Raw genomic sequence first — 27,500 nt, 5'->3', positions numbered from 1 at the left:
GCGGCTACACACACAAATATTGAAGTAGTGTCTGCTCCACACCACCCGCCTTAGTTATTTCTATTTGTCTTATCAGACCAGCTTTCAGGAAAATACAAAATAAAAAAAATAAAAAATGTAGGATTCTATGTAGGCCAGCCTTGTGGTCTTCTTTGTGACATCCCATGTGCACGGGACAATACACCTCTCAGTATGGAATGCAACAATAAGCACCCTTTTATGTCGAGTACGAGATGTCTTATATATTATAGCTTGTTGCATTATTTTTAGGCATGATGAAACATATATATACATACATATTTACATATATATATACATATATATATATATATATAGATATATATATATATGTATGTGTGGGAAAAAAATCACAAGACTATTTCATCTCTACAGGCCTGTTTCATGAGGGGGGGTACCCTCAATCATCAGGAGATTTTAGTGGAAGCATTCACATACCATGGTTTATATAGGGCACAGAGTGAGTGGGTACAGGCTGGCCTAGGGGCGTGGTGATTGGCTCATGTGTTACCTAGGAGGTGTTTCCGTCTATGGCGGCATGTTGTTACAATTTCGCTGCGCTTGTTGAGGGATGACAGGTCTGGACGGTAAATAATAAACAGTTTCTCTTTCAAGCATAGGTTGCATCTTTTATTACCACAATTGTAAGGTGTGCTGGATGCAAGAATTTGCCATGTTATTGAATATTCAACATTATTGTCTTTGAGGTCCCAAATGTGTTTGCTGAGTTCTGTGGTATTTCGCAGGTTTTTGTTCCTGAAAGAAGCCTTGTGATTGTTCCATCTGGTTTTGAATTCTCCCTCGGTTAATCCTACATATGTGTCGGATGTGTTAATGTCCTTGCGTATTACCTTAGATTGGTAGACAACTGATGTTTGTAAGCACCCCCCGTTGAGAGGGCAATCAGGTTTCTTTCGACAGTTACATCCTTTGTTGGTTTTGGAGTCGCTCTGTCTGGGGGTCGACGGCTCATTTGCAATTGTTTTGTTGTGGTTTGAGATGATTTGTCGTATATTGTTCATGCAGCTGTAGCTCAATTTAATGTTGTTCTTGTTGAATACTTGCCTTAGGGTGTTGTCTTTGGGAAAGTGTTTGTCAATCAGATTGAGGAATTTGTGTCCAATGTTCGTTGAGACGTTTTTGCTGTATGGGGGGTTGTACCAGATGATGTCGTTTCGTTTTCTGTTCTTTTTTGGCTGGTTTCCTGGCGTGGGTTCATAGGTGAACCTGGTGCTTACAAACATCAGTTGTCTACCAAACTAAGGTAATACGCAAGGACATTAACACATCCGACACACATGTAGGATTAACCGAGGGAGAATTCAAAACCAGATGGAACAATCACAAGGCTTCTTTCAGGAACCAAAACCTGCGAAATACCACAGAACTCAGCAAACACATTTGGGACCTCAAAGACAATAATGTTGAATATTCAATAACATGGCAAATTCTTGAATCCAGCACACCTTACAATAGTGGTAATAAAAGATGCAACCTATGCTTGAAAGAGAAACTGTTTATTATTTACCGTCCAGACCTGTCATCCCTCAACAAGCGCAGCGAAATTGTAACAACATGCCGCCATAGACGGAAACACCTCCTAGGTAACACATGAGCCAATCACCACGCCCCTACGCCAGCCTGTACCCACCCACTCTGTGCCCTATACAAACCATGGTATGCGAATGCTCCCATTAAAATCTCCTGATGATTGAGGGTACCCCCCCTCATGAAACAGGCCTGTAGAGATGAAATAGTCTTGTGATTTTTTTCCCACACATACATATATTGCGCTCTACTACGGTATCGAGCACTATTTTTTGGATAACCTTATTAAGACATATATATATATATATATATATACATATATATATATATATATATATATTTATATATATACATACACTCTTTTTTTAACACCAAGGAAATCGTTAACACTCCAAAGCACTAACGATAACACACTTGTTCAGTGTATTTGCTTGTTTTTTTTTTTGGCTCTCTGCAAAGAAAAATCCACTAATTAGCCGCACCGTTTTATAAGCCGCAGGGGTCAAAGCGTAGGAAAAAAAAAAAAAGTTGGCCTATAGTCTGGAATTTTCGGTACATATATTATTAGAGAGTTGTGACCATCTGCTGCAGCTTCTTACCGGCCTGATTAGTGGTGATGGTGACGGCGGCGTACTGCCTCATCTTGGGCGCCAGCGGCGAGACGCCGTTCTGCGCCTCGATCTCGAAGGTGTAGTTGGTGTGAGCCAGGAGGTCCGCCACCGTCACGGTGGTGTTCTGCAGGCCCGCCGCCCTCGGCAGGAAGCGCACGTTGCCCCTGCAGGGCTCGCAGCGCGGACCGCCGCCGCCGCCGCCCCCGCCGGCGTCCGCCGTGCCGGCGCGGCATCGCTTGCAGAGGACGGTGAAGGTGAGGTCCCTGCGGCCGCCCGTGTCCTCCGGCCAGCTCCAGTCCAGGATGACCGAGGTCTCGTTGATGGAGGAGATGACGTTCCGAGGGGCCGAGGGAGGACCTGGAGGAGGACAGGAAGAAGACGTAAAGGTGACGTCATGAGAGCGTGGAAAAAAAAGGACATTTAACGACACGCGGTAAATCCGCTTTTTAACGGCCGCCTTGTAAGTCGATACGTCAGCTCGGTCGTTTTTGAATTCTGCTTTTTTTCAGGAGGCTTAGAAGTCTACAGTTTGTGTTGGCAACGGCGGGAAGGTAATAACCTCGCTCTAATGTTTATTCCTGGTGTCAAAGTAAATCCTCTTTTTTTGAGTGTTACATAAAAAAGGTCCCGACTGCTGTTTTTGTGAGAATATGCCGCCAACAAAGAAAAAAAAAATGTAGGAAAGTAGAGGACCATTAAGAACACTAAAGTCGCTGATAAATTAGGTCAGTGTCTCACATACTTTTTTTTTTTTCTGAATCCGCCTTTTTTGACTATGAAACTTTGTGCAAAAACTGCAGTTTCCCAGTAATATCTGTGTGGGCCACATACATGTGATGATGTGTGTCGGGTTGTACGGTATAACGGTACTAGTAAAGTACTGTGGTTCAATTTAATAGAATTTGATTCAATTTAATACAATTTAACCAATTTATGTAATGTATTTAATTTATTTAATTTAATTTACTTTTGCTTGTAAAGAGCCAAACAAATCTGCCATTGGAACAAGTCAAAATTGTCTTGGTACGATTTCTTGAAATAAGGAATAAGCAATCAAAAACGTGCAAAAACTGTAAAATGTGATGATGTGTGTCGGGTTGTTCTGTATACCGGTCCTAATAAGGTACTGTGGTACAAATTATTTTATTTATTTTATTTATTTTATTTATTTTATTTATTTTATTTATTTTATTTTATTCTATGTATCTATTGTATCTATTTTATTTATTATATTTATTTTATTCATTTATTTTATTCAATGTATTTATTTAATGTATTTATTTTATTTTATTTTAATTATTTTTCCATGTAAAGACCAAAAAAAATCTGCCAGTTCTGAGAGAAAACAATATATATTCCATTTAAGAATCAGAAGTTTCATATAAGACAACCAACAAATAATTACTTTTAATTGCTAATTTCTTTATTAATTAATTAGCAATTAAAAATGTGCAAAAACTGTAAATTTCCAGTGATATGGGATAATGTGTGTCGGGTTGTACGGTATACTGGTCCTAATAAAGTACTGTGGTACATAATTTAATTTAATTTATTCAATTTAATTATTTTTTAAATTCATTTATTTATTTGATTTAATTTTTTTTTTTTTTTTTTTTGTAAAGAGCAAAACAAATCTGGCAGTGGAACAAGTCAAAATTGTCTTGGTACGATTTCTTGAAATAAAGAATTAGCAATTAAAAACGTGCAAAAACTGTAAAATGTGATGATGTGTGTCGGGTTGTTCTGTATACCGGTCCTAATAAGGTACTGCGGTTCAAATTAATTAATTTATTTTATTTATTTTATACTGTATATTTTATTTTATTCAATGTATCTATTGTATCTATTTTATTTATTATATTTATTTTATTCATTTTTATTTTATTAAATGTATTTATTTAATGTATTTATTTTATTTTATTTTATTTATTTTTCCATGTAAAGACCAAAAAAAATCTGCCAGTTCTGAGAGAAAAACATATATATTCCATTTAAGAATCACACGTTTCATATAAGACACCCAACAAATAATTACTTTTAATTGCTAATTTTTTTAATTAATTAATTAGCAATTAAAAACGTGAAAAACTGTACATTTCCAGTGATATGTGTCGGGTTGTACGGTATACTGGTCCTAATAAAGTACTGTGGTACAAATTAATTATTTATATAATTTAATGTAATTTATTAAATGTAAGTATTTTTTAAATTCATTTATTTATTTGATTTAATTTATTTCTTTTTTGTTTGTAAAGAGCAAAAAAAATCTGGCAGTGGAAGAAGTCAAAATTGTCTTGGTACGATTTCTTGAAATAAGGAATTAGCAATTAAAAACGTGCAAAAACTGCACATTTCCTGTAAAATGTGATGATGTGTGTCTGGTTGTTCTGTATACCGGTCCTAATAAGGTACTGTGGTTCAAATTAATTAATTTATTTTATTTATTTTATACTGTATATTTTATTTTATTCAATGTATCTATTTCATCTATTTTATTTATTATATTTATTTTATTAATTTATTTTATTAAATGTATTTATTTAATGCATTTATTTTATTTTATTTTATTTATTTTTCCATGTAAAGACCAAAAAAAATCTGTCAGTTCTGAGAGAAAAACATATATATTCCATTTAAGAACCACACGTTTCATATAAGACAACCAACAAATAATTACTTTTAATTGCTCATTTCTTTATTAATTAATTATCAATTAAAAACGTGCAAAAACTGCAAATTTCCAGTGATATGTGATGATGTGTGTCGGGTTGTACGGTATACTGGTCCTAATAAAGTACTGTGGTACAAATTAATTAATTTATATAATTTAATTTAATTTATTACATTTAATTATTTTTTAAATTCATTTATTTATTTGATTTAATTTATTTATTTTTGTTTGTAAAGAGCAAAACAAATCTGCCAGTGGAAGAAGTCAAAATTGTCTTGGTATGATTTCTTGAAATAAGGAATTAGCAATTAAAAACATGCAAAAACTGCACATTTCCAGTAATATGTGATGACGCGTGTCGGGTTGTATGGTATACCGGTCCTAATAAAGTACTGTGGTACCAATTACTTAATTAATTTAAATTAATTTAATTAATTTAGTTGAATTTATTTTATTTTATTTTATTCATTTAATTTGTTTATTTAATTGATTTGTTTAATGTATGTATTTAATTTAATTTAATTTAATTTAATGTAATTTTGTTTGTAAAGAGCAAAAAAATCTGTCAGTGGAACAAGTCAAAATTGTCTTGGTAAGATTTCTTGAAATAAGGAATTAGCAAATAAAAAAGTGCAAAAACTGCAGTTTTCCAGTAATGTGTGATGATGTGTGTCGGGTTATGCGGCATACCGGTCCTAATAAAGTACTGTGGTACAAATTAATTAATTAATTAAATTGAATGATTTTATTTATTTTATTTATTTTATTTATTTTATTTATTTTATTTATTTTATCCATTTTATCCATTTAATTTATAAAATGTATTTTATTCATTTAATTTATTAAATGTATTTAATTTGTGTTTTTAATTTAATTTAATTTAATTTATGTATTAATTTTATTTTTATTTATTTATTTTTTGTTTGTAAAGAGCAACAAAAATCTGGCAGTGGAAGAAGTCAAAATTGTCTTGGTACGTTTTCTTGAAATAAGGAATTAGCAATTAAAAACATGCAAAAACTGCACATTTCCAGTAATATGTGATGATGCGTGTCGGGTCGTACGCTATACCGGTCCTAATAAAGTACTGTGGTACCAATTACTTAATTAATTTAATTTAATTTAATTAATTTAGTTGAATTTATTTTATTTTATTTCATTCATTTAATTTGTTTATTTAATTGATTTGTTTAATGTATTTATTTAATTGAATTGAATTCAATGTATTTTTGTTTGTAAAGATCAAAAAAATCTGTCAGTGGAACAAGTCAAAATTGTCTTGATAAGATTTCTTGAAATAAGGAATTAGGAAATAAAAACGTGCAAAAACTGCAGTTTTCCAGTAATTTGTGATTATGTGTGTCGGGTTATGCGGCATACCGGTCCTAATAAAGTACTGTGGTACAAATTAATTAATTAATTCAATTGAATGATTTTATTTATTTTATTTATTTTATTTATTTTATTTATTTTATTTATTTTATCCATTTAATTTATAAAATGTATTTTATTCATTTAATTTATTAAATGTATTTAATTTTTTGTTTTTAATTTAATTTAATTTAATTGATGTATTAATTTTATTTTAATTTATTTATTTTTTGTTTGTAAAGAGCAACAAAAATCTGGCAGTGGAAGAAGTCAAAATTGTCTTGGTACGATTTCTTGAAATAAGGAATTAGCAACTAAAAACATGCAAAAACTGCACATTTCCAGTAATATGTGATGATGCGTGTCGGGTTGTACGGGATACCGGTCCTAATGAAGTACTGTGGTACCAATTACTTAATTAATTTGATTTAATTTAATTAATTTAGTTGAATTCATTTAATTCATTTAAATTATTTGTTTAATGTATTTATTTAATTTAATTGAATTTAATGTAATTTTGTTTGTAAAGAGCAAAAAAATCTGTCAGTGGAACAAGTCAAAATTGTCTTGATAAGATTTCTTGAAATAAGGAATTAGCAAATAAAAACGTGCAAAAACTGCAGTTTTCCAGTAATTTGTGATGATGTGTGTCGGGTTATGCGGCATACCGGTCCTAATAAAGTACTGTGGTACAAATTAATTAATTAATTCAATTGAATGATTTTATTTATTTTATTTATTTTATTTATTTTATTTATTTTATTTATTTTATTCATTTTATTTATTTTATTCATTTCATTTATAAAATGTATTTTATTCATTTAATTTATTAAATGTATTTAATTTTTGTTTTTAATTTAATTTAATTTAATTAATGTATTCATTTTATTTTATATTATTTATTTTTTGTTTGTAAAGAGCAACAAATATCTGGCAGTGGAAGAAGTCAAAATTGTCTTGGTACGATTTCTTGAAATAAGGAATTAGCAATTAAAAACATGCAAAAACTGCACATTTCCAGTAATATGTGATGATGCGTGCCCGGTTGTACGGTATACCGGTCCTAATAAAGTACTGTGGTACCAATTACTTAATTAATTTAATTTAATTTAATTAATTTAGTTGAATTTATTTTATTTTATTTTATTCATTTAATTTGTTTATTTAATTGATTTGTTTAATGTATGTATTTAATTTAATTTAATTTAATGCAATTTTGTTTGTAAAGAGCGAAAAAATCTGTCAGTGGAACAAGTCAAAATTGTCTTGATAAGATTTCTTGAAATAAGGTATTAGCAAATAAAAACATGCAAAAACTGCAGTTTTCCAGTAATTTGTGATGATGCGTGTCGGGTTATGTGGGATACCGGTCCTAATAAAGTACTGTGGTACAAATTAATTAATTAATTAAATTGAATGATTTTATTTATTTTATTTATTTTATTTATTTTATTTATTTTATTTATTTTATCCATTTAATTTATAAAATGTATTTTATTCATTTAATTTGTTAAATGTATTTAATTTTTGTTTTTAATTTAATTTAATTTAATTTATGTATTAATTTTATTTTAATTTATTTATTTTTTGTTTGTAAAGAGCAACACAAATCTGGCAGTGGAAGAAGTCAAAATTGTCTTGGTACGATTTCTTGAAATAAGGAATTAACAATTAAAAACATGCAAAAACTGCACATTTCCAGTAATATGTGATGATACGTGTCGGGTTGTACGGTATACCGGTCCTAATAAAGTACTGTGGTACCAATTACTTAATTAATTTAATTTAATTTAATTAATTTAGTTGAATTTATTTTATTTTATTTTATTCATTTAATTTGTTTATTTAATTGATTTGTTTAATGTATTTATTTAATTTAATGTAATTTTGTTTGTAAAGAGCAAAAAAATCTGTCAGTGGAACAAGTCAAAATTGTCTTGGTAAGATTTCTTGAAATAAGGAATTAGCAAATAAAAACGTGCAAAAACTGCAGTTTTCCAGTAATTTGTGATGATGTGTGTCGGGTTATGCGGCATACCGGTCCTAATAAAGTACTGTGGTACAAATTCATTAATTAATTAAATTGAATGATTTTATTTATTTTATTTATTTTATTTATTTTATTTATTTTATCCATTTAATTTATAAAATGTATTTTATTCATTTAATTTATTAAATGTATTTAATTTTAGTTTTTAATTTAATTTAATTTATGTATTAATTTTATTTTAATTTATTTATTTTTTGTTTGTAAAGAGCAACACAAATCTGGCAGTGGAAGAAGTCAAAATTGTCTTGGTACAATTTCTTGAAATAAGGAATTAGCAATTAAAAACATGCAAAAACTGCACATTTCCAGTAATATGTGATGATACGTGTCGGGTTGTACGGTATACCGGTCCTAATAAAGTACTGTGGTACCAATTACTTAATTAATTTAATTTAAATTAATTAATTTAGTTGAATTTATTTTATTTTATTTTATTCATTTAATTTGTTTATTTAATTGATTTGTTTAATTTATTTATTTAATTTAATTTAATTTAATGTATTTTTGTTTGTAAAGAGCAAAAAAAATCTGTCAGTGGAACAAGTCAAAATTGTCTTGGTAAGATTTCTTGAAATAAGGAATTAGCAAATAAAAACGTGCATACCGGTCCTAATAAAGTACTGTGGTACAAATAAATAAATAAATTAAATTGAATGATTTTATTTATTTTATTTATTTTATTTATTTTATTTATTTTATTTATTAAATGTATTTAAAAAGTTGTTTTAATTTATTTATTTATTCATTTTATTTATATATATATATATATATATATATATATTTAATTTAATTTATTTATTCATTTTATTTTATATATATATATATGTATATATATATATATATATATATAAAATAAAATGAATAAATTAATTAAATTAAATATATATATATATATATATATAAAAAATGAATAAATAAATTAAATTAAAATAAATTAAAAAAAATTTTTTAAATACATTTAATAAATAAAATAAATAAAATCATTCAATTTAATTTCTTTATTTATTTGTACCACAGTACTTTATTAAGACCGGTATGCCGCATAACCTGACACACATCATCACAAATTACTGGAAAACTGCAGTTTTTGCACGTTTTTATTTGCTAATTCCTTATTTAATTTACTGAGGAATTTTGTGAAGATGAAACAACACAAAACGAATGCCATTTTAAGTTAATAATACTTTAAAAAAAAAATATATATATATATATATATATATATATAGTTTATTTCCAAAATCATCCTTAGATTGCAATAACAAACACATGTTTAATGTGTCATAAGATTTTCTGTAAAAATAAATCCAATTATGACATTTGTTTTGGTCCCCTTTTATTTTGAAAAGTATGGCAACACATGTTGCTGTTGGGTCAGATTAAAACCTCAGATGCATGTCATATTTATTATTGTCTTGGCTCATTTTATTTTCAATACACAGAAACTGTTCATGTGTCAAGACAATCAGTAAAAAAAAACTCCTCACACGGACTTAATCACATTGTTGTCGAATTTATCTCCGCGGCCCCTTGATCGCCGTGCGGCTCCCAGAAGAGAGGAGTTGTGTCCAGCTGACCAGATGGTGTTTAGGTAATAACACTTCCTCTAATTAGGATTCTGTCCATTACAGAGGATCTCCATTTTGCATCTCCTGCAACTTGGTGAAACCTGACGAATGGCTTTCTCCTTTAGCACTTTGCTCATAAATTAATACGTAATCAGACATGAGGGAGCGAGCTGATTTATAGATTCCTGCGGAATGGCTTCTGGAAGGCTCTCGCAAGACGGATCTGCAATCAATTTGCATGGCGGGAGGACAAACAGACTGGTGTCGGGAGCAGAAAGGGACGATAAGCAATCCCTGACTTCTCTCATGTCTGAATGCATCAAAGGAAATTGGTCTTTTCGGACTTCTGTTACAAAGTCTTTATGATTATTATTATTATTATCATATCGCGACGCGTCTAATGTACATAATAATTCCGGTTGCGCTTACCGACCTCGAAGCTATTGTATTTGGTACATGGCGAAATGATAAGTGTGACCAGTCATACATATGTGTAGACTTTAAGATCGTCTTTAAGAATGTCAATAAAGTCCATTCATTTACAGTGAATTCCCAACTATATTTTTTCCTACACTTTGAACTCTGCGGCTTTTAAACGGTGCGATTAATTCATGGATTTTTTTTTTTTAAACGGTTAAAAACACAAAAACTAAGCACACACACACACTGAATATGTGTGTCATTGTATGTGCTATGTAATAAAAAATAAATAAATAAATAAATTAAAAATTAAAAAATTAAAAATTAAAAAAAGTATGTGCTATGGTGCCATCTTAAAGTTAAAAGTTAAAGTTAAAGTACCAATGATTGTCACACACACACTAGGTGTGGCGAAATGTGTCCTCTGCATTTGACCCATCCCCTTGTTCACCCCCTGGGAGGTGAGGGGAGCAGTGGGCAGCAGCGGTTGCCGCGCCCGGGAATCATTTTTGGTGATTTAACCCCCAATTCCAACCCTTGATGCTGAGTGCCAAGCAGGGAAGTAACAGGTCCCATTTTTATAGTCTTTGGTATGACTTGTGGACGTTTGTACACTGCAGGTGCTTTCAACCGGAAGTAGAAGTCCCGATCCATCTTGTAACCATTTCTACACATACGGATTCTTCATTCATCACTCCGAGCAACGTATTTTTTGACTTTACAATATAACTAAAACTATTCTTACTTACTAAACCTAGAGGGGGAAGGGGTTACCCACATATGCGGTCCTCTCCAAGGTTTCTCATAGTCATTCACATCGACGTCCCACTGGGGTGAGTTTTTCCTTGCCCTTATGTGGGCTTTGTACCCAGGATGTCGTTGTGGCTTGTGCAGCCCTTTGAGACACTTGTGATTTAGGGCTATATAAATAAACATTGATTGATTGATTGATTGAAACCGTCCCATGTGTGATGTCTATACAGGAGTGTTTTCATGCATATTTGTACGTGCTATCGTAATGTCATCAAGTTAGCGTCGTTAACATTAGCACATGCTACCACGTTTACGAGTGTCTGTGTTAGTATTATTAACTTAAAATGGCATTCATTTTCACAAATTCCTCAGTAAATTCGCCAAAACGTCACCATGGAGTTATTGAGTCTGTTTAGCTGATTGGAAAGCTGGCTTCCGAAGCTAGTGGGTCCATGACGATGACTTCTGTTTTGTTTGATCAGCCGTTTTACTGCCCTGTTACGGACACCGTTTGAAAACAAATAAGGTATGTAAATAAACATTTTCAGAATCTTCCTGTGTAAATAACTCAATTAACGACACATAAATCTTCTGCTTATAGTCGGGTGCGTCTAATATATGGGAAAAAAACATTTGTGGGCTTAAATTCGGAAATTGCGATATAGTTTGTCTACTCACGTTCAAAAATGGTAAAATTGAGAAAATGACTATTCAAATAAAATATTTTAATTCTCCCCCACATAGAACCTCTTGTTTAAAGGATGCTTAATTTAGGGATTGAAGTTAAATAATGCTTGTTTTCAGAATTATTTTTATTTTTTAATTTTTTAAATCCTAGATATACACATTTTGATTTAGGATGTCTTATCAACTAAAACCAACTAGCTGCATGGTAAAATAATAGCACTACTTTTTAGTATTGTTTTTTCCTAAAATTGAGTAATTTCCATCTTATATTTGATTGGAGAGCTAGCCTCAGCAGCTAGCGGGTCCATGACGGTGACTTCTGTTTTGTTTTAACCACCGTTTTACTGCCTTGTTACATATAACGTTTGGAAACAATTAAGGTATGTAAATAAACATTTTCAGAATTTTTCTGTGTAAATAACTCAATTAACAACATATAAATCTGCTGCTTATAGTCCGGTGCGTCTAATATATGGGATTCTTTTTTTTTCTTCAGAACATTTAGTGGGCTTATATTCGGAAATCACGGTTTAGTTTGTCTATTCACATTCAAAAATGGTAAAATTGAGAAAATAACTATTCAAACGATATATTTTTTTTCCCCACATAGAAAATCTTGTTAGTTATAAAATGCTTGTTTTAGAATAAAATACTTATTTTTTTAAAAACCTGTTATTTCTACATATAGACTTCTTAATTTAGGATGTCTTATCAACTAACTGCATGGTAAAATAATATCACTAGTTTTTACTATTGTTTTTTTCCAATATTGAGTCATGTTATTTTATATTTGATTGGAGAGCTAGCTTCTAAAGCTAGTGGGTTCATGACGGTGACTTCTGTTTTGTTTTAACAGCCGTTTTACTGCCTTGTTACAGACACCGTTTGGAAACAATTAACGTGCGTAAATAAACATTTTCAAAAACTTTCTGTGTAAATAACTCAATTTACAACATATATATATATATATATATGCGGCTTATAGTCCGGTGCGTCTAATATATGGGGGAAAAAATTATTAATAACATTAAGTGGGCTTTTATTCGTAAATCACGGTACAGTTTGTCTATTCACGTTCAAAAACGCTAAAATTGAGGAAATAACTATTCAAATAAAATATTTTGATTCTCCCCCACATAGAACATCTTGTTTAAAGGATGCTTAATTTAAGAATTGAAGTTAAATAATGCTTGATTTCAGAATAAAATACTTATTTAAAAAAAATCCTGCTATTTCTAGATATAGACTTCTTAATTTAGGATGTCTTATCAACAAACTGCATGGTAAAATAAAATCACTAGTTTTTAGTATTGTTTTTCCTAAAATTGAGTCATGTTATCTTATATTTGATTGGAGAGCTAGCTTCTAAAGCTAGTGGGTCCATGACGGTGACTTCTGTTTTGTTTTAACAACCGTTTTACTGCCTTGTTACAGACACCGTTTGGAAACAATTAAGGTGCGTAAATAAACATTTTCAAAAACTTTCTGTGTAAATAACTCAATTCACAACATATAGATCTGCGGCTTATAGTCCGGTGCGTCTAATATATGGGGGGAAAAAAATATTCATAACATTAAGTGGGCTTTTATTCGTAAATCACGGTATAGTTTGTCTATTAACGTTCAAAAATGCTAAAATTGAGAAAATAACTATTCAAATAAAATATTTTGATTCTCCCCCACATAGAACATCTTGTTTAAAGGATGCTTGATTTAAGAATTGAAGTTAAATAACGCTTGTTTTCAGAATAAAATACTTATTTTAAAAAATCCTGCTATTTCTAAATACACACATCTTAATTTAGGATGTCTTATCAACTAACTGCATGGTAAAATAATATCACTAGTTTTTAGTATTTTTTTTTCCTAAAATTGAGTCATGTTATCTTATATTTGATTGGAGAGCTAGCTTCTAAAGCTAGTGGGTCCATGACGATGTTTTGTTTTAACAGCCGTTTTACTGCCTTTTTACAGACACCGTTTGGAAACAATTAAGGTACGTAAATAAACATTTTCAAAAACTTTCTGTGTAAATAACTCAATTCACAACATATAGATCTGCGGCTTATAGTCCGGTGCATCTAATATATGGGGAAAAATAATTATTCATAACATTAAGTGGGCTTTTATTCGTAAATCACGGTATAGTTTGTCTATTCACGTTCAAAAATGCTAAAATTGAGGAAATAACTATTCAAATAAAATATTTTGATTCCCCCCCACATAGAACATCTTGTTTAAAGGATACTTAATTTAAGAAGTGAAGTTAAATAATGCTTGTTTTCAGAATAAAATACTAAATAAAAAAAATCCTGCTATTTCTAGATATACACATCTTAATTTAGGATGTTTTATCAACAAACTGGATGGTAAAATAATATCACTAGTTTTTACTATTGTTTTTTTCTAAAATTGAGTCATGTTATCTTATATTTGATTGGAGAGCTAGCTTTCAAAGCTAGTGGGTCCATGACCATGACTTCTGTTTTGTTTTAACAGCCGTTTTACTGCCTTGTTACAGACACCGTTTGGAAACAATTAAGGTGCGTAAATAAACATTTTCAAAAACTTTCTGTGTAAATAACTCAATTCACAACATATAAATCTGCTGCTTATAGTCATAACATTTAGTGGGCTTATTTTCGGAAATCATGGTTTAGTTTGTCTATTCACATTCAAAAATGGTAAAATTGAGAAAATAACTATTCAAACAAGATATATATTTTTTCCCCACATAGAAAATCTTGTTAGTTATATAATGCTTGTTTTAGAATAAAATACTTATTTTTTTTAAAAACCTGTTATTTCTACATATAGACTTCTTAATTTAGGATGTCTTATCAACTAACTGGATGGTAAAATAATATCACTAGTTTTTAGTATTTTTTTTTTCCTAAAATTGAGTCATGTTATGTTATATTTGATTGGAGAGCTAGCTTTCAAAGCTAGTGGGTCCATGACCATGACTTCTGTTTTGTTTTAACAGCCGTTTTACTGCCTTGTTACAGACACCGTTTGGAAACAATTAAGGTAAATAAACATTTTCAAAAACTTTCTGTGTAAATAACTCAATTCACAACATATAGATCTGCGGCTTATAGTCCGGTGTGTCTAATATATGGGGAAAAAATAATTCTTCATAACATTAAGTGGGCTGTTATTCGTAAATCACGGTATAGTTTGTCTATTCACGTTCAAAAACGCTAAAATTGAGGAAATAACTATTCAAATAAAATATTTTGATTCTCCCCCACATAGAACATCTTGTTTAAAAGATGCTTAATTTAAGAATTGAAGTTAAATAATGCTTGTTTTCAGAATAAAATACTTATTTCAAAAAACCCTGCTATTTCTAGATATACACATCTTAATTTAGGATGTCTTTTCAACAAACTGCATGGTAAAATAATATCACTAGTTTTTACTATTGTTTTTTTCTAAAATTGAGTCCTGTTATCTTATATTTGATTGGAGAGCTAGCTTCTAAAGCTAGTGGGTTCATGACGGTGACTTCTGTTTTGTTTTAACAGCCGTTTTACTGCCTTGTTACAGACACCGTTTGGAAACAATTATGGTGCGTAAATAAACATTTTCAAAAACTTTCTGTGTAAATAACTCAATTCACAACATATAGATCTGCGGCTTATAATCCGGTGCGTCTAATATATGGGATTTTTTTTTTTCTTCATAACATTTAATGGGCTTATATTCGGAAATCACTGTTTAGTTTGTCTATTCACATTAAAAAAATGTTAAAATTGAGAAAATAACTATTCAAACAAGATATTTTTGATTTTCCCCACATAGAACATCGTGTTAGTTATATAATGCTTGTTTCAGAATAAAATACTTTTTTTTTTTAAATCCTGCTATTTCTAGATATACACTTCTTAATTTAGGATGTCTTATCAACTAACTGCATGGTAAAATAATATCACTAGTTTTTAGTATTGTTTTTCCTAAAATTGAGTCATGTTATGTTATATTTGATTGGAGAGCTAGCTTCTAAAGCTAGCGTGTCCATGACGGTGACTTCTGTTTTGTTTTAACAGCCGTTTTACTGCCTTGTTACAGACACCGTTTGGAAACAATTAAGGTACGTAAATAAACATTTTCAGAATTTTTCTGTGTAAATAACTCAATTAACAACATATAAATCTGCTGCTTATAGTCTGGTGCGTCTAATATATGGGATATTTTTTTTCTTCATAACATTTAGTGGGCTTATATTCGGAAATCATGGTTTAGTTTGTCTATTCACATTCAAAAATGGTAAAATTGAGAAAATAACTATTCAAACAAGATATATATTTTTTCCCCACATAGAAAATCTTGTTAGTTATATAATGCTTGTTTTAGAATAAAATACTTATTTTTTTTAAAACCTGTTATTTCTAGATATAGACTTCTTAATTTAGGATGTCTTATCAACTAACTGCATGGTAAAATAATATCACTAGTTTTTACTATTGTTTTTTTCTAAAATTGAGTCATGTTATCTTATATTTGATTGGAGAGCTAGCTTCTAAAGCTAGTGGGTCCATGACGGTTACTTCTGTTTTGTTTTAACAGCTGTTTTACTGCCTTGTTACAGACACCGTTTGGAAACAATTAAGGTGCGTAAATAAACATTTTCAAAAACTTTCTGTGTAAATAACTCAATTCACAACATATAGATCTGCGGCTTATAGTCCGGTGCGTCTAATATATGGGGAAAAAATAATTCTTCATAACATTAAGTGGGCTTTTATTCGTAAATCACGGTACAGTTTGTCTATTCACGTTCAAAAATGCTAAAATTGAGAAAATAACTATTCAAATAAAATATTTTGATTCTCCCCCACATAGAACATCTTGTTTAAAGGATGCTTAATTCAAGAATTGAAGTTAAATAATGCTTGTTTTCAGAATAAAATACTTATTTTTAAAAATCCTGCTATTTCTAGATATACACTTCTTAATTTAGGATGTCTTATCAACAAACTGCATGGTAAAATAATACCACTAGTTTTTACTATTGTTTTTCCTAAAATTGAGTCATGTTATCTTATATTTGATTGGAGAGCTAGCTTTCAAAGCTAGTGGGTCCATGACCATGACTTCTGTTTTGTTTTAACAGCCGTTTTACTGCCTTGTTACAGACACCGTTTGGAAACAATTAAGGTGCGTAAATAAACATTTTCAAAAACTTTCTGTGTAAATAACTCAATTCACAACATATAGATCTGCGGCTCATAGTCCGGTGCGTCTAATATATGGGATTTTTTTTTTCTTCTTCATAACATTTAGTGGGCTTATATTCGGAAATCACGGTTTAGTTTGTCTATTCACATTCAAAAATGGTAAAATTGAGAAAATAACTATTCAAATGATATATATTTTTTCCCCACATAGAAAATCTTGTTAGTTATATAATGCTTGTTTTAGAATAAAATACTTATTTTTCCTAAAAACCTGTTATTTCTAGATATAGACTTCTTAATTTAGGATGTCTTATCAACTAACTGCATGGTAAAATAATATCACTAGTTTTTACTATTGTTTTTTTCTAAAATTGAGTCATGTTATCTTATATTTGATTGGAGAGCTAGCTTCTAAAGCTAGTGGGTCCATGACCATGACTTCTGTTTTGTTTTAACAGCCGTTTTACTGCCTTGTTACAGACACCGTTTGGAAACAATTAAGGTGCGTAAATAAACATTTTCAAAAACTTTCTGTGTAAATAACTCAATTCACAACATATAGATCTGCGGCTTATAGTCCGGTGCGTCTAATATATGGGGAAAAAAAATAATTCTTCATAACATTAAGTGGGCTTTTATTCGTAAATCACGGTACAGTTTGTCTATTCACGTTCAAAAATGCTAAAATTGAGAAAATAACTATTCAAATAAAATATTTTGATTCTCCCCCACATAGAACATCTTGTTTAAAGGATGCTTAATTCAAGAATTGAAGTTAAATAATGCTTGTTTTCAGAATAAAATACTTATTTTAAAAAATCCTGCTATTTCTAGATATACACATCTTAATTTAGGATGTCTTATCAACAAACTGCATGATCAAATAATATCACTAGTTTTTACTATTGTTTTTTTCTAAAATTGAGTCATGTTATCTTATATTTGATTGGAGAGCTAGCTTTCAAAGCGAGTGGGTCCATGACCATGACTTCTGTTTTGTTTTAACAGCCGTTTTACTGCCTTGTTACATACAGCGTTTGGAAACAATTAAGGTATGTAAATAAACATTTTCAGAATTTTTCTGTGTAAATAACTCAATTAACAACATATAGATCTGCGGCTTATAGTCCGGTGCGTCTAATATATGGGGTTATTTTTTTTTTCTTCATAACATTTAGTGGGCTTATATTCGGAAATCACGGTTTAGTTTGTCTATTCACATTCAAAAATGGTAAAATTGAGAAAATAACTATTCAAACAATATATATTTTTTCCCCACATAGAAAATCTTGTTAGTTATAAAATGCTTGTTTTAGAATAAAATACTTATTTTTTTAAAAACCTGCTATTTCTAGATATAGACTTCTTAATTTAGGATGTCTTATCAACTAACTGCACGGTAAAATAATATCACTAGTTTTTACTATTATTTTTTTCTAAAATTGAGTCATGTTATCTTATATTTGATTGGAGAGCTAGCTTTCAAAGCTAGTGGGTCCATGACCATGACTTCTGTTTTGTTTTAACAGCCGTTTTACTGCCTTTTTACAGACACCGTTTGGAAACAATTAAGGTGCGTAAATAAACATTTTCAAAAACTTTCTGTGTAAATAACTCAATTCACAACATATAGATCTGCGGCTTATAGTCTGGTGCGTCTAATATATGGGATTTTTTTTTTTCTTCATAACATTTAGTGGGCTTATATTCGGAAATCATGGTTTAGTTTGTCTATTCACATTCAAAAATGGTAAAATTGAGAAAATAACTATTCAAACAAGATATTTCTTTTTTTCCCCACATAAAACATCTTGTTAGTTATATAATGCTTGTTTCAGAAAAAAATACTTATTTTTTTAAAATCCTGCTGTTTCTAGATATACACTTCTTAATTTAGGATGTCTATTGTTTTTCCTAAAATTGAGTCATGTTATCTTATATTTGATTGGAGAGCTAGCTTCTAAAGCTAGTGGATCCATGACGGTGACTTCTGTTTTGTTTTAACAGCCGTTTTACTGCCTTGTTACAGACACCATTTAAAAACAATTAAGGTACGTAAATAAACATTTTCAGAATTTTTCTGTGTAAATAACTCAATTAACAACATATAAATCTGCTGCTTATAGTCTGGTGCGTCTAATATATGGGATTATTTTTTTGCTTCATAACATTTAGTGGGCTTATATTCGGAAATCACGGTTTAGTTTGTCTATTCACATTCAAAAATGGTAAAATTGAGAAAATAACTATTCAAACAAGATATTTTTATTTTCACCACATAGAAAATCTTGTTAGTTATATAATGCTTGTTTTAGAATAAAACACTTTTTAGAAACTTGTTATTTATAGATATAGACTTCTTAATTTAGGATGTCGTATCAACTAACTGGAGGGTAAAATAATATCACTAGTTTTTACTATTGTTTTTTTCTAAAATTGAGTCATGTTATCTTATATTTGATTGGAGAGCTAGCTTCTAAAGCTAGTGGGTCCATGACGGTGACTTCGGTTTTGTTTTAACAGCCGTTTTACTGCCTTGTTACATACAGCGTTTGGAAACAATTAAGGTATGTAAATAAACATTTTCAGAATTTTTCTGTGTAAATAACTCAATTCACAACATATAGATCTGCGGCTTATAGTCCGGTGCGTCTAATATATGGGGGGGAAAAATTCTTCCTAACATTAAGTGGGCTTTTATTCGTAAATCACGGTATAGTTTGTCTATTAACGTTCAAAAATGCTAAAATTGAGAAAATAACTATTCAAATAAATTATTTTGATTCTCCCCCACATAGAACATCTTGTTTAAAGGATGCCTAATTTAAGAATTGAAGTTAAATAATGCTTGTTTTCAGAATAAAATACTTATTTTAAAAAAATCCTGCTATTTCTAGATGTACACATCTTAATTTAGGATGTCTTATCAACTAACTGCATGGTAAAATAACATCACTAGTTTTTACTATTGTTTTTTCTAAAATTGAGTCATGTTATCTTATATTTGATTGGAGAGCTAGCTTCTAAAGCTAGTGGGTCCATGACCATGACTTCTGTTTTGTTTTAACAGCCGTTTTACTGCCTTGTTACAGACACCGTTTGGAAACAATTAAGGTGCGTAAATAAACATTTTCAAAAACTTTCTGTGTAAATAACTCAATTCACAACATATAGATCTGCGGCTTATAGTCCGGTGCGTCTAATATATGGGGGGGGAAAAAATATTCATAACATTAAGTGGGCTTTTATTCGTAAATCACGGTATAGTTTGTCTATTCACGTTCAAAAATGCTAAAATTGAGAAAAAAACTATTCAAATAAAATATTTTGATTCCCCCCCACATAGAACATCTTGTTTAAAGGATGCTTGATTCAAGAATTGAAGTAAAATAATGCTTGTTTTCAGAATAAAATACTTATTTCAAAAAACCCTGCTATTTCTAGATATACACATCTTAATTTAGGATGTCTTATCAACTAACTGCATGGTAAAATAATATCACTAATTTTTACTATTGTTTTTCCTAAAATTGAGTCATGTTATCTTATATTTGATTGGAGAGCTAGCTTCTAAAGCTAGTGGGTCCATGACGGTGACTTCTGTTTTGTTTTAACAACCGTTTTACTGCCTTGTTACAGACACCATTTAAAAACAATTAAGGTACGTAAATAAACATTTTCAAAAACTTTCTGTGTAAATAACTCAATTCACAACATATAGATCTGCGACTTATAGTCCGGTGCGTCTAATATATGGGGGGAAAAAATATTTTATTCGTAAATCATGGTATAGTTTGTCTATTCACGTTCAAAAACGCTAAAATTGAGGAAATAACTATTCAAATAAAATATTTTGATTCTCCCCCACATAGAACATCTTGTTTAAAGGATGCTTAATTTAAGAATTTAAATTAAATAATGCTTGTTTTCAGAATAAAATACTTATTTAAAAAAAATCCTGCTATTTCTAAATATACACATAAATGATAAATATAAATAAATACATCTTAATGTAGGATGTCTTATCAACTAACTGCATGGTAAAATAATACCACTAGTTTTTACTATTGTTTTTCCTAAAATTGAGTCATGTTATCTTATATTTGATTGGAGAGCTAGCTTCTAAAGCTAGTGGGTTCATGACGGTTACTTCTGTTTTGTTTTAACAGCCGTTTTACTGCCTTGTTACAGACACCGTTTGGAAACAATTAAGGTAAATAAACATTTTCAAAAACTTTCTGTGTAAATAACTCAATTCACAACATATAGATCTGCGGGGGGAAAAAGTTTAGTGGGCTTTTATTCGTAAATCACGGTATAGTTTGTCTATTCACGTTCAAAAATGCTAAAATTGAGAAAATAACTATTCAAATAAAATATTTTGATTCTCCCCCACATAGAACATCTTGTTTAAAGGATGCTTGATTTAAGAATTGAAGTTAAATAACGCTTGTTTTCAGAATAAAATACTTATTTAAAAAAAATCCTGCTATTTCTAGATATACACATCTTAATTTAGGATGTCTTATCAACTAACTGCATGGTTAAATAATAGCACTAGTTTTTAGTATTGTTTTTTTCTAAAATTGAGTCATGTTATCTTATATTTGATTGGAGAGCTAGCTTCTAAAGCTAGTGGGTCCATGACGGTTACTTCTGTTTTGTTTTAACAGCCGTTTTACTGCCTTGTTACAGACACCATTTAAAAACAATTAAGGTATGTAAATAAACATTTTCAGAATTTTTCTGTGTAAATAACTCAATTAACAACATATAAATCTGCTGCTTATAGTCCGGTGCGTCTAATATATGGGATTCTTTTTTTTCTTCATAACATTTAGTGGGCTTATATTCGGAAATCATGGTTTAGTTTGTCTATTCACGTTCAAAAATGGTAAAATTGAGAAAATAACTATTCAAACAAGATATATATTTTTTTCCCCACATAGAACATCTTGTTAGTTATATAATGCTTGTTTCAGAATAAAATACTTATTTTTTTTAAAATCCTGCTATTTCTAGATATAGACTTCTTAATTTAGGATGTCTTATCAACTAACTGCATGGTAAAATAATATCACTAATTTTTACTATTGTTTTTCCTAAAATTGAGTCATGTTATGTTATATTTGATTGGAGAGCTAGCTTTCAAAGCTAGTGGGTCCATGAAGGTGACTTCTGTTTTGTTTTAACAGCCGTTTTACTGCCTTGTTACAAACACCGTTTGAAAACAATTAAGGTACTTAAATAAACATTTTCAAAATCTTTCTGTGTAAATAACTCAATTAACAACATATAGATCTGCGGCTTATAGTCCGGTGCGTCTAATATATGGGGGGAAAAAATATTTTATTCGTAAATCATGGTATAGTTTGTCTATTCACGTTCAAAAACGCTAAAATTGAGGAAATAACTATTCAAATAAACTATTTTGATTCTCCCCCACATAGAACATCTTGTTTAAAGGATGCTTAATTTAAGAATTTAAATTAAATAATGCTTGTTTTCAGAATAAAATACTTATTTAAAAAAAATCCTGCTATTTCTAAATATACACATAAATGATAAATATAAATAAATACATCTTAATGTAGGATGTCTTATCAACTAACTGCATGGTAAAATAATACCACTAGTTTTTACTATTGTTTTTCCTAAAATTGAGTCATGTTATCTTATATTTGATTGGAGAGCTAGCTTCTAAAGCTAGTGGGTTCATGACGGTTACTTCTGTTTTGTTTTAACAGCCGTTTTACTGCCTTGTTACAGACACCGTTTGGAAACAATTAAGGTAAATAAACATTTTCAAATACTTTCTGTGTAAATAACTCAATTCACAACATATAGATCTGCGGGGGGAAAACATTTAGTGGGCTTTTATTCGTAAATCACGGTATAGTTTGTATATTCACGTTCAAAAATGCTAAAATTGAGGAAATAACTATTCAAATAAAATATTTTGATTCTCCCCCACATAGAACATCTTGTTTAAAGGATGCTTGATTTAAGGATTGAAGTTAAATAATGCTTGTTTTCAGAATAAAATACTGATTTAAAAAAATCCTGCTATTTCTGGATATACACATCTTAATTTAGGATGTCTTATCAACAAACCGCATGGTAAAATAATATCACTAGTTTTTAGTATTGTTTTTCCTAAAATTGAGTCATGTTATGTTATATTTGATTGGAGAGCTAGCTTTCAAAGCTAGTGGGTCCATGACGGTTACTTCTGTTTTGTTTTAACAGCCGTTTTACTGCCTTGTTACAGACACCATTTAAAAACAATTAAGGTACGTAAATAAACATTTTCAGAATTTTTCTGTGTAAATAACTCAATTAACAACATTTAAATCTGCTGTTTATAGTCTGGTGCGTCTAATATATGGGATTATTTTTTTTCTTCATAACATTTAGTGGGCTTATATTCGGAAATCATGGTTTAGTTTGTCTATTCACATTAAAAAATGGTAAAATTGAGAAAATAACTATTCAAACAAGATATTTCTTTTTTCCCCCACATAAAACATCTTGTTAGTTATATAATGCTTGTTTCAGAATAAAATACTTATTTTTTTAAAAACCTGTTATTTCTACATATAGACTTCTTAATTTAGGATGTCTTATCAACTAACTGGATGGTAAAATAATATCACTAGTTTTTACTATTGTTTTTTTCTAAAATTGAGTCATGTTATCTTATATTTGATTGGAGAGCTAGCTTCTAAAGCTAGTGGGTCCATGACGGTTACTTCTGTTTTGTTTTAACAGCCGTTTTACTGCCTTGTTACAGACACCTTTTGGAAACAATTAAGGTGCGTAAATAAACATTTTCAAAAACTTTCTGTGTAAATAACTCAATTCACAACATATAGATCTGCGGCTTATAGTCCGGTGCGTCTAATATATGGGAGGAAAAAATAATTCTTCATAACATTAAGTGGGCTTTTATTCGTAAATCACGGTACAGTTTGTCTATTCACGTTCAAAAACGCTAAAATTGAGGAAATAACTATTCAAATAAAATATTTTGATTCCCCCCCACATAGAACATCTTGTTTAAAGGATGCTTGATTTAAGAATTGAAGGTAAATAATGCTTGTTTTCAGAATAAAATACTTATTTAAAAAAATCCTGCTATTTCTAAATATACACATCTGAATGTAGGATGTCTTATCAACTAGCTGCATGGTAAAATAATATCACTAGTTTTTAGTATTGTTTTTCCTAAAATTGAGTCATGTTATCTTATATTTGATTGGAGAGCTAGCTTCTAAAGCTAGTGGGTCCATGACGATGTTTTGTTTTAACAGCCGTTTTACTGCCTTGTTACAGACACCGTTTGGAAACAATTAAGGTACGTAAATAAACATTTTCAGAATTTTTCTGTGTAAATAACTCAATTAACAACATATAAATCTGCTGCTTATAGTCTGGTGCGTCTAATATATGGGATTATTTTTTTTCTTCATAACATTTAGTGGGCTTATATTCGGAAATCATGGTTTAGTTTGTCTATTCACATTCAAAAATGGTAAAATTGAGAAAATAACTATTGAAACAAGATATTTTTATTTTCACCACATAGAAAATCTTGTTAGTTATATAATGCTTGTTTCAGAATAAAATACTTTTTTTTTTTTTAATCCTGCTATTTCTAGATATACACTTCTTAATTTAGGATGTCTTATCAACTAACTGCATGGTAAAATAATATCACTAATTTTTACTATTGTTTTTCCTAAAATTGAGTCATGTTATGTTATATTTGATTGGAGAGCTAACTTCTAAAGCTAGTGGGTCCATGACCATGACTTCTGTTTTGTTTTAACAGCCGTTTTACTGCCTTGTTACAGAAATAAATAAATATTTACATATTTTTTCTGTGTATATAACACATTTCACATACAATAGGAGGTTTGAAAACAGGGTATGTAAACCAGTATTTATTTTAACCAGTACTTACTTATTATTATTATTATTTAAACCAGTACTTACTTATTATAATTTAACAGAAAATATGTTGTGCTTCTGTAGAATATTAAGAATGGTAATAATAAAAAAATAATAATCATGCCCTTAATTCTACTTGACTTGCATCCTTACTCAGCTCTTCTGCAGTTGACCGTTGCAGAAAGTTCTACTGAGAATCGATGCATTTATAGTTGGACGATGTTGTTTTTACCCTAAAATGAATCCCATCTGGAAGCGTTTACAGCATCATGGAACACTAAAGCTCATTGACAGTTAAACTAATGGTGGGGATTATCAGCTCCTCAGGGCAGGGTGTAGACACGTTTTTATTGAATGTTTTATTACTAACTGAAAAATCCTCCAACTCCGCGTCGTACTTTTTCCCCCCTCTGGTGAGGCATCAAACGGCGGCGATTGATAACGAGGCGATCGGAAACCCGTGTCACTTACGAGTGCAGGCCATGGCGGCCGGGTCCCCCTCGGCTCGGAAGTAGTTCTTCTCACAGCCGCAATGCAAGGATCCCTCGTGGTGAGCGTAGCTGTGAGGCGGACACTTGGAACACTCCGCGTTTCCCACTGTGGATTTGTAGAAGCCCGCCCCGCACACTGTGGACCAGAGAGAACAGAGACGTCCGGTGTCAGGCTGGAGTAGCGACTTAGGTCAGGGGTGAGCAAACTACGGCTCGTGGGCCAAGTTTCAAATGCAATACTGTTAGAATAAATATGTGTAAAATATCACACAACTCTTATACTTAAAGGCCGTTGCTATAGTTATTATCAATTGTGCTGAAGTTGTACTTTTCTATCCGTGCAAAGGGACGACTCGCAATCCAAGATTGCGAGTCGTCTCGTATCAGTGTTTGTTGACTGCCAATGGCGAACATCGAGTACCTTGACGCAGACAAAGCAGAGACAGGGCGATATCACGAGTGTCAGCACATTTCCATTTCATGAATAATCATATATTGTGTCCAACTGAGGCCGCTGAAATGACACCCCCTTCGTTCAGAAGCAGCCTCAGTGATGTAACCAGGGACCTCACAAATAAATAGAGGAACACGTGGGCTGTGCCTTAGAGCGTAGGTTGGAACTGTGACTAAGTGTACAGCCCAATACGTCTCTCCTCATTGAGCTAAATTGAACTCTGTCCCTGCATGATTCCTTGCTTCTTGTCTGTTTGATAAATGTCATCAGTGTTTGAACCTGACAAGTACACTCGTATTTCTCCTATATATATATATTTTTTTTTTTTCATTGTAATTGGAATGTAAGCTTTTAAAATATCCAAGTTAAATAGAACAAACAAATAATTAAAAAAATATATACAATCCATCTAATCTGACTTTAAAGGTAAAACTACAGTAAAACATAAATCAAGAGGTTTCCAAAATGCCCGTGGCATATTTTAAAAATATATAAAAAAATAAAAAACATAAAAAAGTTAAATAAAAGATCAAACAGGTAAAATGTAACAAGAAAAAATTGCCAAAAAGTGCATAAAACAAACAAACAAAAAAATAACTCATGGGATATATAGAAGTAACTTTTATTATTATTAATTTTATTTTTATTTAGCAAATTTTTACTTTTTATTCGACCCCTTTTATCGTATTGTTTTTGCACTATCTTGTTCAGCTCATTTTTTTTTTTTTTACATTCTTTGTTTTGTTGTTGTTTGTTTGTTGTTTTGTTTTTGTTTTTTACTCTATGATTTTTTAACCTGTAAAGCACTTTGGTTCAATTTAAAAGTTGTCATAAATGTGCTATCTAAATAAAGTTGACTTGACTTGGAATAGATATGTACTTGACTAGAAGGGGAAAAAAACACAGTATGACTTAGTTCTATTACTTTTATGACCCCGATAATTTTAGTGGGATTTAAAAAAAATTAAACAAAAAATAATTAAATAAATAAAAATCAATGGTGATGTGAAGTATTTTTTTAAAAAATTTTTTATCGATTCCAGGCTCCCAATACTTCACATGAATTACAGACAACATGCAATGCTGACTTTAATAACACAAACAGGCTGTTTTTTCTTTACATAATAATGAATCAAAATCAATGTTGTTATGAATGATTGACCTATTGAAGCCTTCCAATTACATCGCCTCACATATTCCACTTTAATTTATTTTTTGTGTTTACCATATTAAAAAAAAATAAACTAAAATATAATATATATATATATATATATATATATATATATATATATATATATATATATATATATATATATATAAATGTTCCTACTTGCACGACGCCGAGCACACAACCCAAGAAAACATGGAATAACTTTTTTGTGTGTTTACCATATTAAAAAAAAAAAACTAAAATATAATATATATATATATATATATATATATATATATATATATATATATATATATATATATATATATATATATTATATTTTAGTTTATTTTTAAAATATAACTAAACTAAAATAATATATATATATATATATATATATATATATATATATATATATATATATATATATATATATATATATATATATATATATATATATATTATATTTTAGTTTTTTTTTTTTTAATATGGTAAACACAAAAAATTAATTAAAGTTGAATATGTGAAGCGATGTAATTGTAAATGTAATTATGCCCAAAAAGGGCATAAAACAA

At 30.0% G+C, this 27,500-nt stretch overlaps 1 protein-coding gene across 4 annotated transcripts in view; it reads right to left on the bottom strand.

Annotated features, from left to right (window-relative positions):
* Window positions 1-27,500, bottom strand: part of epha3 (eph receptor A3) — a 361,011-nt gene that overhangs the window by 157,024 nt on the left and 176,487 nt on the right. For all 4 annotated transcript variants that reach the window (XM_061926088.2, XM_061926086.2, XM_061926087.2 and 1 more), the window contains exons 4-5: window positions 25,302-25,457; window positions 2,166-2,534 (exon numbers count right to left, since the gene is read on the bottom strand). In XM_061926088.2, the coding sequence (XP_061782072.1) occupies window positions 2,166-2,534; window positions 25,302-25,457 (525 nt within the window). The remainder of the gene's footprint in view (window positions 1-2,165; window positions 2,535-25,301; window positions 25,458-27,500) is intronic.

The sequence above is a fragment of the Nerophis lumbriciformis genome, linkage group LG31 (assembly GCF_033978685.3).
Source record: "Nerophis lumbriciformis linkage group LG31, RoL_Nlum_v2.1, whole genome shotgun sequence".
In the NCBI taxonomy this organism is placed as follows: domain Eukaryota; kingdom Metazoa; phylum Chordata; class Actinopteri; order Syngnathiformes; family Syngnathidae; genus Nerophis; species Nerophis lumbriciformis.
Note: the sequence above shows the minus strand (reverse complement) of the source record. Positions and strands in the feature narration are given on the sequence as shown.